Source organism: Brachypodium distachyon, chromosome 2 (genome assembly GCF_000005505.3).
Source record: "Brachypodium distachyon strain Bd21 chromosome 2, Brachypodium_distachyon_v3.0, whole genome shotgun sequence".
Taxonomy (NCBI): Eukaryota; Viridiplantae; Streptophyta; class Magnoliopsida; order Poales; family Poaceae; genus Brachypodium; species Brachypodium distachyon.
Window position 1 is genome coordinate 55,491,986 of NC_016132.3, and position 11,818 is coordinate 55,503,803.

General features: G+C 50.3%; 3 protein-coding genes across 3 annotated transcripts; 1 reads left to right on the top strand and 2 right to left on the bottom strand.

Annotated features, from left to right (window-relative positions):
* Positions 1-489: 489 nt before the first annotated feature.
* On the top strand, positions 490-4,420 carry LOC100830202 (protein IQ-DOMAIN 14). Its single transcript, XM_014897984.2, has 6 exons — positions 490-840; positions 1,055-1,160; positions 1,576-2,217; positions 2,311-2,541; positions 2,630-2,749; positions 3,413-4,420. Exons 2-6 carry the CDS (start codon positions 1,083-1,085, stop codon positions 4,106-4,108), a joined length of 1,767 nt encoding a protein of 588 aa, XP_014753470.1. The 5' UTR covers positions 490-840; positions 1,055-1,082; the 3' UTR covers positions 4,109-4,420.
* A 287-nt stretch (positions 4,421-4,707) lies between these two features.
* On the bottom strand, positions 4,708-5,552 carry LOC100838770. Its single transcript, XM_003564783.4, has one exon. It carries the CDS (start codon positions 5,437-5,439, stop codon positions 4,954-4,956), a length of 486 nt encoding a protein of 161 aa, XP_003564831.1. The 5' UTR covers positions 5,440-5,552; the 3' UTR covers positions 4,708-4,953.
* Positions 5,553-6,281: 729 nt separating this feature from the next.
* LOC100830508 lies at positions 6,282-11,198 on the bottom strand. The gene is made up of 13 exons (XM_003567309.3): positions 10,734-11,198; positions 9,815-10,621; positions 9,609-9,709; positions 9,413-9,527; positions 8,943-9,020; positions 8,414-8,506; positions 8,247-8,330; positions 8,070-8,165; positions 7,711-7,773; positions 7,587-7,617; positions 7,129-7,175; positions 6,880-6,938; positions 6,282-6,696 (listed from the first exon to the last, which is right to left on the bottom strand). The coding sequence occupies exons 1-13, from the start codon at positions 11,196-11,198 to the stop codon at positions 6,492-6,494; spliced, it is 2,244 nt and encodes a 747-aa protein (XP_003567357.1). The 3' UTR covers positions 6,282-6,491.
* Positions 11,199-11,818: the final 620 nt, after the last annotated feature.

Sequence of the window (11,818 nt, forward strand, 5' to 3'; positions counted from 1 at the left end):
ATTACCAAATGGGTGACAGCTATGCTACTCTAACAAATGATAATTACGAATAATCAACCTTGTGATTTGGCCAACAAGCAGCGTGAGCATGACAGCATCATTGCCCGCTGCAAATCCCACGGGTTCTAGTGACAAAATAGAATCATCATTCAATTTACTCGTTAGTATCCTGCCAAAAGCGAGGTTTTCGGTACAGTCGCGCGCAAGTTCGATCAATCTGGTTAGCTGACAACGCATCATATTAACAGATAAACAGGGACTATCAGGTGAAGGTAAGCAAACTTGTCTATCTGACTGACGGACACTGTCTGAACTCTGAACCCTCACTCTCACGCCAACAAAACCCTTGCAGATGCAGAACTTTTCTCGTGTAGGAATTTTCATTTCTTTCCTGACCAACCGAATTGCAGCCTTACAGTTAAGTTTGTGTACAACCGTAGCACAAGCCAAGAAAAAAGGAGGAATGTTTGAGGTACAGCAAAGGCAAGGGATATCAAAACAGCACTGCTTTTTCCTACTGCTGCACTGCAAATTGGGTGCCTTTTGAGGCTTACTAATCAAGCAAGGTTGGTTGGGTGTCATCGAGTGGAGAAGTGGGCTCTCCTCTTCGCCACCAATCCAGTAAAGGATCTATAAAACGGGCTCTCGCAAATGAAGAGAGAGTTGGAAGGAAAAAAAAGGGTATATCAAATGGACCGATGTGCGGCTTAAATACTTGCAAGAGCTGAAGATATTTGTGATGAGATTCTGGCGACAGTAGAGCTCACGGGGGTTGGAATGTGTCGCTGCTGTACTGAAGCGTCGGCAAGATTTTGCAGAGGCTGGGGAAGCTCAAACAAGGTATGGATGATCTTGTTGGTTGCATGCTTCTTTCTTGTTCATATTGGCAGACTAGATTTTCTGTTAGTTAAACAAGGTACGGATTTGGGGACACCACCCTTGTCTGCAACAGTTCATCTTGTCCTCAGCTTTGGCTTCAGATATACAGTTTCCCTCTACATCTGTCTACTAGCACTTAAATTGGTAACTACATGTTATTAACTGAATCATACAGGAGTGTGGCTGGGAGAAATGTTAAGGAGATGGGCAAGAAGGGAAGCAGCTGGATCACCGCGCTCAAGAAGGCGTTCACCTCAAACCCCAAGGAGAAGTCCACAAATGTAAGTGCAACTAGAAACTCCCAAACTAGTAAAAGCATGATCACCTTTACTAAAAAGGCAAAAAAATTCGTCTGAGACAAAAGAAACCGACGAGCAAAAGTTAGAGCAAACAAAAGGCACGTGGTTGGCTGGTTGCTTGCCCAAACTTGAGCTTTGCCCTGAAGCAACCACTGCATTCTTCTGCATCTAGTCGAGTTACAGGCAGGTGCAGCGTTGTCGTAGCGACCAATACACAATTCTGTACATATACGAGGTCGCTTTATCCTGTTCACAGATTTTTGCAATCACATATTCACATGTTGTTTCCTGGTGTTCGTTTAATTTCAATGGAAGAGCTAGTTTTAGCAGCAGAATGTTTTTACATGTTAATAACAGAGAGAACTGAGAGGTGGCCTCGGTGAATCGTGAATTGCAGGCGCAGCTGGTAGCAGCGCAGTCGTTCCCGCAGGCAGCGCCACAGGCGCACCGGGGAGACAAGAAGCAGCGATGGGGGTTCGGGCGATCGCGGCCGCACGCCGCGGAGCCGGCGCTGATGAGCGGCATCCCGCTGTACCGGCAGCCGAGCAGCATCGAGAAGATCCTGGGCGACGCCGAGATGGAGCACCAGAGCCGGCACTACTACGGCCGGGCGCAGTACCAGATCGCGCCCGCCAAGCCCGCCACCACCGTCCTCGCCGCCGCTGCTCATGCTTCTTCCGCCACGGCTCCGACCACGCCCGCGGCGCGTGAGCGCGAGCGCGACTGGGAGCGAGACGACGGCTACAAGAACGCCGCGGTGCTCCCGCTCCCCCCTCCGCCGTCGTCCCCGCCGCCGCTCATCAGGAGGTTCGACCATGACAGGGAGCGGCAGCGGCAGCAGCAGAGCAGAGCCGAGAGTACGGCCGAGTGGCGTCAGCAGCAGACGCATCCGAGGCGGCTCCCCCTGCCGATGCCGATGCCGATGCCGACGCCGGCGCCCAGGACGGCGCACGCGGCAACGACGAGGCAGAGGACGGTGCCGCCGGACCGCGCCCGCGCCGCGGCCGTCGCGATCCAGGCCGCGTTCCGAGGCTACTCGGCAAGTCGATCATCCCTACCGCCTATGAGTTTAATTTGGCTAGCTAGTCCTAGTCGTGAGTCGTGACATGGCAACATGGCGTGGTGGTTGCAGGCTCGTCGGAGCTACCGGTCGCTGCGGGGGCTGATCCGGCTGCAGGCGGTGGTGCGGGGGCCGAGCGTGCGGCGGCAGACGGCGCACGCCATGCGGTGCATGCAGACGCTCGTGCGCGTGCAGGCGCAGGTGCGCGCCAGCCGCGTCGAGGCCATGGAGCGCCGCAACGGCCGACACAGCAGCAGCCAGTACCTCAGGGACGCCGCCGGCCGGTGGCGCAACGGCTCCCAGGTACCGTGAAATACATATACAACTCCATTAATAATTAAGCTTGCTTGCTTAGGTTGTTACTAATTCCGTAATTTCATCCGGCCTGCAGGACGGGGGCATATGGGACGACAGCCTGCTGAGCCGGGACGAGGCGGAATCCAGGACGAAGAGGAGAGCGGAGGCCGTGACGAAGCGGGAGAGAGCACTCGCCTACGCGTACTCGCACCAGGTATACCCACTACCGCCCACCGCAAACCACAAAGCTACGGCGTACTTCACACGCACATTTAGACGTCTCATTATCAAACAGCAGTAGTTAGCAACATGTTTAGGACAAGCAAGCAAGCAAAGCTAGCCATCGATCGGCCAACTAAAAGCGCACTAGCTGCTTCTTTTTATTCAACCGAAGGTGTACTGTCACTGTTAGAGTATCTGTAGAAGAGTTGAGCCAATGTTTTCGCTGTGGCTTGTCAGTCTCAGACGAACTGTTAAAGTGTTAATGGATACTGTCAGTCAGACAGACTACTCCATACGTGAAAGAGACGAGTAGGTGCAAGAAAAAGAAAAGGATTTCAAGCATGGCTCCGATGGGCCAACTAAAAGTACACTGTCATTTTTTCTCTCGTTCCACTTGCCAACTAAAAGTTTTCATTCGATTGATCCATCAGTCAACTATTCCTTATCTGAAAGAGACGATTAGGTGCACAAGAAATGAAAACCATGCATGGTACCGAACTACCGATAGGCCAACTAAAAGTATACTGACTATTTATTTATCTTTTCGCAAAGGTGTAATGTCGATGTTTGTGTAGGTGTCAAAAACTCGAAGTAGATTTCTGTCAATCTCGCCCAAAACTGTTGCTAACTCGTTTTGCCAATCTCGCGCTGACAGGTGCTGAAGGCGACACCGATGGCGGCCCACGCGATCCTGGCGGACCTCCAGTCGGGCCGCAGCCCGTGGTGGTGGGCCCCCATCGACCGCAGCTACGAGCCCGAGTACCCCCGCCGCATCGAGCCCATCATCCGGCCCAGGCCCGCTCCCGCCGTGGCTCACCGCGACACGATGCCGATGACGACGACTCAGACAACGACGGCCGCGACGACGCCGGCGCGGTCGGTGGTGTCGGCCTACTCGAAGCCCAGCATCCGGCCCACGCGGGTGGCGAGAGGAGGAGCGGCGCCGCCGGCTTCGGTCCACGGCGGCGGCGGCGGCGGCAGCATCCGCGACGACGAGAGCCTGACGAGCTGCCCGGCGTTCGGTGTGCCCAACTACATGACGCCGACGCTGTCGGCGTCCGCCAAGGCCAGGGCGCGCGCGCACGTGCTGCAGGAGCAGCTGCGGAAGGAGCAGCGGGCCGCGGAGCAGAAGCCCAGGTTCTCGTTCGGGCTGGGCCAGAGCATCGGGAGCTGGGCCAAGAGCCCGTTCTGGAAGGCCGGCGGCGGCGGGCCGCAGCAGCCGTCGTCGCGGGTGGGCACGCCGGCGGCGTCCGTGGCGGGCGGCGGCCGGCACCGGCGGTCCGTCAGCGGGCTCAGCGTCGACTCCACCGTGTCCATGCCGGCGGGGATCGGCAGGAGGTCATTCAAGTAGCAGCTGCGTGCTCTACGGTTGCGAAATTAAGCTCCTCGCTATTCTTTCTGAGTTGTGATTTGAGATTGTGGTGTAACATCTGTATCGTGTGTTTGGTGTGAGTGTCTCGGATCTTTGCATTTGTGCTTCATGATGGATGATTCGTTGTGGTTTCTTTCAGCTGTGGCCGCTGTTTTCCTTTTGTGTCGTGACATGCCCTTTTTTAAGGGGGCAGTGGCTGCAGGCTCCCGGTATGTACTGCGGCGAGCTCATCGAACAGATAGATGCTGGATCCGTTTGTTGTGAGATGCTTAATTTGCTCGGTTATTCTTCTGTCTCTGCCTCTGTGGTGCTGGATAATACGCGGTTCGTGAATTCAAGACTGTCCGTCTCAGCAACTTGATCCGAAAACAACAAGCACGGTGGCATTCTTCAATTTATTTGCCGTAACGCTACTGACAAGACCAGTTTGAGGTCGAAGTGTTGGCCCCGGAATTGGGATCAAATCAGAAGAAATTTCTTGAGTGGCAAGGGGCTGCAAGTCTGCAACACACTGAAGTGCTGTGTGAAATTCTGTATTTCAGTGGGACTGACTAAATTGCACAAGTTTCAGCATCCGGTTTATCAATTGATCTGTGTAAATCTTCCTTTCAGTAGCACAACTGAAACTCAGCAAGACAGTAAAGCAATGTATATTTGCCTTGACATCTCAATACAAAAGAATTGGGGAGGAGGACAGTACATACTAGTAGTACAAAAGAATAACAGCGAGAGCGCAGTTACACTAGATCAAACACACACATCCCAGGAGTTTGCGGCCGAAGCATGCGAACGAAGCGGAGAAGGCCGACGGAGAGGTCATCAGATCAGACATGGTAGGAGGAGGCGGCCCAGTTCTTGGTGCGGTTGAGGTCGTCATCCTCCTCGTCGTCGTCGAGGCGGAGCGAGAAGGCGAGCGCGAGTGCGGCCCACTCGAGGACGAAGATGGCGGTGCCGAGGCCGCCGACCATCTTGAGGATGACGGCGCCGTCCTCGTCGCGGACGTAGGACTGGATCTCGGCGAGGAAGTCGGCGGTGCGGGTGAAGGCGAGCAGCGCGACGGCGCCCTGGAAGATGGCGGTGAGCGCGGCGCCGGCGGTGTGGGCGGTGTGCCAGGAGGCCGGCCCGGTGAAGGAGCCCGAGCAGCCGGCGGCGGAGAAGACGGCGGTGAGCGCGTGGAGGAAGACGAGGAGGAGGCCGCACGGGGACGGCAGGAGGCGGAGCGACAGCGTCAGGAAGATGCAGCTGGACGCCGCCGCCAGGAGCGCGTAGTTGCAGAGCAGGAACGCCTTGTGCGTGTGCGACTTCGCCATTGCCGTAACGTGCGCGTCGACTGTCGAGGTTGTTTTGCTGGAGCGGAGAGATGTGCTTCGATTGCTGTGGGAGGAGTGGGGAATGGGGGTGGTGATTTGAGAAGTGTGAGGGCAGATATGGGGGGGTTTTTATGCCGCGAGAGTTGGGGGATTTGGCCGTTGGTTGGGAGCGGCGCGGGGAGGGGCAACGGCTAGTCGAGACAGAGAGACGTTGGTTGCTTCTTCAGTGGAAGAAGGGTGGGGAATCCTATGCGGCTGGGCCCTACTTACTAGCCGTCGATTAGAATCAGCGGCCAGTGGACCGTTCTACCGTGTACTACTTTACACGTCGTGGCTGCGATGGTTACGGTCGTGGTCTCGTGGATGGTCCAAGTTCCAAACACAAGCGGTAAATATGCCGAGGAAAACTTTCTCAGTGGGTGACACTAGAATTCAATGAAGTGATTTAGGACCATTTTCTCGTGCCAACTACTAGTAACTAGGATGATCGAGAGCTGTCAACAAAAAAAACGGCTCCTCCCATCGATTTCTGTTAGATAAACCGCCCACAAGTTATTACAAGTGTTCAAACCATAAAATAGAGGAAAGGTCCAGAAAACAAAACAAGCACCAAACTACAGGAAGTCTATTACAGGTTGGAGGCAAAGCACCTAAGAGCCAACATGTCATCCCATAACGAAATGCGAAATCTACTTTGTGCCTGAATGCACGTTCGTGGCATGTAAAAACGAAATGCGCATGGGAGCAACTCTCAGTTACTGGAAATTAGGCGCAGTTCTTCTATCTTTTTGTGGCACGGGGCCATTCTATGGAGTGAAATATAAGGGTTCAACATTCATCCCTCCTGCTAAAGTGACCATTATATATACGTCTAAAGCAAACTGTCCATTATAAACGTTGTTTATAAATTTACAGCGCGGGCCGTCATCACGGAGGCTGCGGCTCACGGTTCGATTTACCAATTAATTACACATCAGAAACAACAATTCACCAAGCTGACGGCGAAGTGCCTAACCGATCCAGTTCAATCACTCAGCTGCACAGGAAGCTTCTCATGCTTCGGAGGCAAAACTGTCTGTCTTGGTAGATCCCTCGGCGTCAGATGGCTTCGACTCGTGCTTCGCCGCCGCCTTGAGAACTCGGTCCTGGACCGCCGAGGTGGAGGGCGACGTCGCAAGGCCAATCTTGTTCGGCTCTAGCTTTTTGGATGCCCACGAGAGCGCTTCAGCACCCACTTTTACTGGTGAGAGCAAAAGCCTAGGTAATGAGAGGGAGTTAAGTGTAAGCTTGTGATGGTTTCTGCTGTCAGATATAAGTGGTAAGTTCTGTTTTTTCAAAAAACTTGCAAGTTTAATGCCCCTGATTTACATACAAACAAATGGAATGGAAGCACCGAAGCACACAAACAAAATAGGTATAATACTAGTCAAGGGAACTTACTTTAGGTCTTGCTGAAAATCCTCAGAGCCCTCGTATGATGAGAATCGCAGGTAGACAGTCTAAAACAGTAGAGTGTCATTTAACCAGAGTGTCATTTCCACTTGTCCAATTGACAGTAGTACAACTCTATATGGCTTCAGTTTCCAGTCATGCAGATATATATACATATTGACCAACAAATATGCCTTTTTTGGTCATAAACCAACAAATATGCTATGCATGTAACATTTTAAACTGCTAACAACATACCAGTCCAAGGCTTACAACACCGATATACTGCAACGTCGTCTCCCATTCTGCAGCAACGTTGATCGATAGTCAGATAACGAAAATAAGAAATTCCACATGGCTGCACTGCAACTGTTTCATCTAACTATAGGTTCAGAAGTCCAATAACAAAACAGCCTGTGGACATTGTCAAAACGACCAACAATGCACGTTTAGGTAAACATGGTAAATAAATCATTATACGGAAGTGGTTTAGATTTCAATGCGTCCACCAAGCAATGCCTTCTTAAATCTTGCTAAATGTGATTTCTCATACTTTGAATATATGTTTTATAACAAATGTTATTGCAACGAAGTTTCATTTCTGTGCATATCCTAAAGATCATGCTACTCTCTGTCAAAAGCACCCACTATTCTGAAAATCATGTGATGCACATGTGCAAACGATGTACAAACAAATGTTTTCATGCTCTACTTACCTAGCAATGCATAAGACACCGCTGAGAGTCCCTGTCACAAAACAAATAAAAATTAGCAAGAAAGAAACATTTCATGTAAAGGCTTCCAAGACAACCACGAGGGAAACAAGTGTCGTATATGTACCAGAAGAGACCCGAAGACAAGTGTTGGTGTGGGTTTTATGGCTTCGAGGATTTCCTCAGCGTCCTACACAAATTCAGAACAATAATTTGAACGTTTGACACTACTAGAATTAGATAGTGGTGAGAAAACTGGCATGTGAGAATGATCACAATAAAACATATTATTATATGTATCATAAGATCATTTCTATACAAAACAAAATCCAGTGTCCATGGCAAATAACAACGCGTTTGGCATCCCCCGAAGAAATAGTCAAATGACAGGTCGCAACATGGTCACAGCAACAAAAGCATGTTCTTTGAAAGGGGGAAATTGAACTATGATAAGTGCATAGATGAGTTTCTGGTTTTAATGATTACCTCATTTATTACAGTTAATGCCGTCTCAAGCTTCAGTTCTTTCACACGGAGGTTCTTCGCCCAAGATTGGAAACCACCTTTAATCAGATAAGGTTGCTGGAATCGAAATATCCAAAGTTAGACAGAAGAACACTACATGCAAGCAAATCCTACTGGAATCAAGCATTCAAAACTTGCCTTCACGCCAAGCTTCTTCAGTAACCTAGCAATGGACTTTGACCGGGTTCCATTAGCATCCATAATTATGACCTTTGAATCACCCTGCAAACACAGATGAATATTACTTCTTGTCAAGAAACGTTACAATGTAAATATCAAATACAAGCCTCTGTCAAAGAAAATACCTTAACCAACTTCAAGTTGCGGACAACAACTGCAAGCAAAGCATCATCAACATCGCTTCCACCTTTAAGTAGCCTCTTCGTTGGACCTTGGATCTAAATTTAAATACAAATGAATCAACTATTGATGAAGAAATTTATACTTTCACCCCTCCGGAAACTTTAGACAAAGCAGCAAAATAAATAAGAGTATTTTAAGAATTAATGAACACAACTCCTAATACTATCAGGACAAAAAAGACATCATTACATGGAACGACTTCGTTCCATGTAATGACATCATTCCTCAACTAATTGTCCAGCAACTAATGAGCGCCCCATGACAAAGCCATGCAACCCTTCTCAGTAGCTATGGATGATTCACTAGAAATGTTTATGGTAAAACTCATGAAAGGAATGAAGAACACTATAGTAAACTGTTCTTAAGAACACTATATATATATATATATATATATATAAAATTCTCTAAACAATAAATGTTCTAGAATTAGGAAAGAAACAAGTCCAGATCTTTAGTTCAAACAAGACATACCTCAGGTGTAGCAACACTTGCATATTTAGATCTAGCTGCACGGCGTAGGTCAGGAATTCCATCTTTTACTCTCAAGTCCTACAGAACATAACTTGATGATAAGCTGATAGTTATTTATCAAATATAAATGATGTATCAAACAGTTCATGTAAGGTTTGTGTAATCTTCTATCCCGGCGCCCTGCAGGGACCATGACAAGGGCGCCCCATGACAAAGCCATGCAACCCTTCTCAGTAGCTATGGATGATTCACTAGAAATGTTTATGGTAAAACTCATGAAAGGAATGAAGAACACTATAGTAAACTGTTCTTAAGAAGCCATCAAGGAATGATACATCAATTAAAGGCTGATAACTAATCTTATCTCCAACAATTCGCCGTATTAATATCATGAAACAGACACAAGAGATAGCTCAGATGAAAATAGAACATAAAGAAAGAAAAGGCTAGTGAGATTTACAATCTCTTGCCTCAGGCCGAACATCAATAAGTACGGCTTTGCCATCATTTCTCAACAGGTCCAATGTCATTTCAGGTGACAAGTCTCCAGAATAGCCTCCATATGTAAAGAGCCAGTAAGATATCCTACAAAATTATGAAATTCAGGAGTTTTCATGGCCAGATGCAGGAAATATCCCATACAAAAAGCGGAAAAATCCCCTTTACCCTATTGTCGTTGAACCTCCAAGCAAAACTGCCAATTGAACAATGGGATCACTTGGATCCAAACCAACATTCTTTTCAATGCCTTCGATGATTACATATACCTGAACAATTGCATGGCAGAGCAAATTTCAGTGGCTTCATGACAATTGATTTAACAATTTACTCCTAGGAGTCTATAATAAAGGGGACTATTGACACAAATGTACCTGTTGAAGGGCACTTCCAATTGGTCTCAACACTAAGCTAGCTTTCTCCTCAGATGAGTTCAGCAAATCTTTGACATTTGGTGGCAACGAAGACTTGGCTGACCCGTAGTAATAAACAAGGGATGTGGTGGCACCGCCCAGTGAATCCTCGGCTGCAACAATTACCTTCCTAAGAACGTCAACCGCCACGGAACCAGCTCCGGCCAGCTTGTCCTGAAATGCACCAGAAACGTCCGTCACCCCACCAGCGGCCTGCTTCTTGGTAGCATCCACGGACGCCGTGACACCGCCAGTGACGCCCTTCACCGCCTTCCTCCAGGTCCCGAGCGCGTCGTAAGCCGATAGCCTCAGCTTGTCGTACCCTTCGGTGAGCGCGTCCTCGGCCTGGAAAATCTGCTTGCTGAGCTTGTCGATGAACCTGGCCACGGAGTCCTCGACGTCGGACGCGTCGGCCGGGAACGTGGTGGGCATCTCCGCGTCCACCAGGGCTCGCTCCGCGGCATCGCTGGCGACCGCGCCGACCACGGCGGTCCGGTCGGCCGCTAGGTCGAGGGAGACGGCCGTCAGCGGCGGGTCGAACCACGGGGCGTCGGAGCTAGGCAGCTCGGCGGTGGCGGTGGCGGCTGCGGAGAACTCCCGCGCGATGTCGTCCGGCGCGGTGGCGTAGGGGGAGAGGATGGAGGAGTCGGAGAACAGCGCGCGGCCGGGCGCCTCCGCGACGAGCGGGTCGGCGTAGTAGGAGTATGGCTTGAGCGCGCTCGCCTCCACCCTCCGCAGCGCCCGCGCGCCGACGTTGGCCGCCGTCACCTGCCATCCCAACCACAACCAAACCAGGCAAGCAAGCAAGCAAAAAACGTCAGTAGCTCAGGACGGGCGGCAAAGCGAAGTCTCGGGAAAGAGGGATCGGCAGTGGTGGTACCGGGCAGAGGGGGGAGCATGGGGTGGGCGCGGCGGAGCAGAAGGGCAGCATGACGGGCGGGGACTTGGCATCAGATTGCGGCGGCCATGACAGGCGCGGGGTGAGGGGGGGCGAGTTCAGGAGTAGTGTGCCCGCGCGCGTGTGTGGAAGAGGGAGAGGCGCTTGATCCGGGGTGTGTGGAGCCGGTGCGAGCTGGGATTGCGCGGATTGGTGCTCGGTGATCCTGCGCGCGGGCGTGTGGCTCGCCGGCGTCCGGGGAGTTGCCCCGTGGACCCCCGTCCCGGCGTATCCTCGCCCTCGTTGCGCCGGTCGTTTTCCGGGGTCCGCCCGTTGACGCTGATGGCTCGACCGAGACGTGCAGATGTTTTCCACGGGTAGTACGACGTGGTAAACTGTGAAGACGAAATGTTCCGTACAGATTCCAAATTGACAAATGGTTCCCTGCTGCACCGTTGGCTCAAACATCAGTCATGAATTATGCAGAAGGGAAGCTTAACTGCTTAAGCTTTGGTTACAGGCACACATTTCTATATTGCCACGTTAAGCTTGCTCAGATGATATTGTTTTGGTTTCATCCTTTAATTTCTTTTAAGCAAGTTTCTTGTTTTTTCCGTAACTCATGTCTTTCTTCTGGGGCGGAAAACAACGCAGACTCTTTTCTTGTGTTCGACGGATATATGGAAACTAAATTTTATTTGCGAAAATGGAATACATTTTTCCCGTGGAACACTTGTAGAGAACTTAACATTACATGTGGGATTTTCCATCGATGTTAATGTGTGGTTCAGTGTTGTACGGTCCCAGCCAAACACGTCCACATCCATTCACATCAATCAGCACGGTAAACCTTAAAACCTAACGCATCTTCTGAATTCTTCTTCTACCTTTGACAACTCGACATTCCTCAATAGTCAATACTACCTCAACAATGCCACCGCCAATGTCCTCTATGTGTTCGCGCCGCAGTGATTGTTGACTAGTGAGCGTCTTTTCATCGGCACAAACGTAACAATGCTTGCACTTTTCAAAAACGATATTAAATGAGATGCAACGGAATGATTGAACACACTGAATGTCGAGTTTGC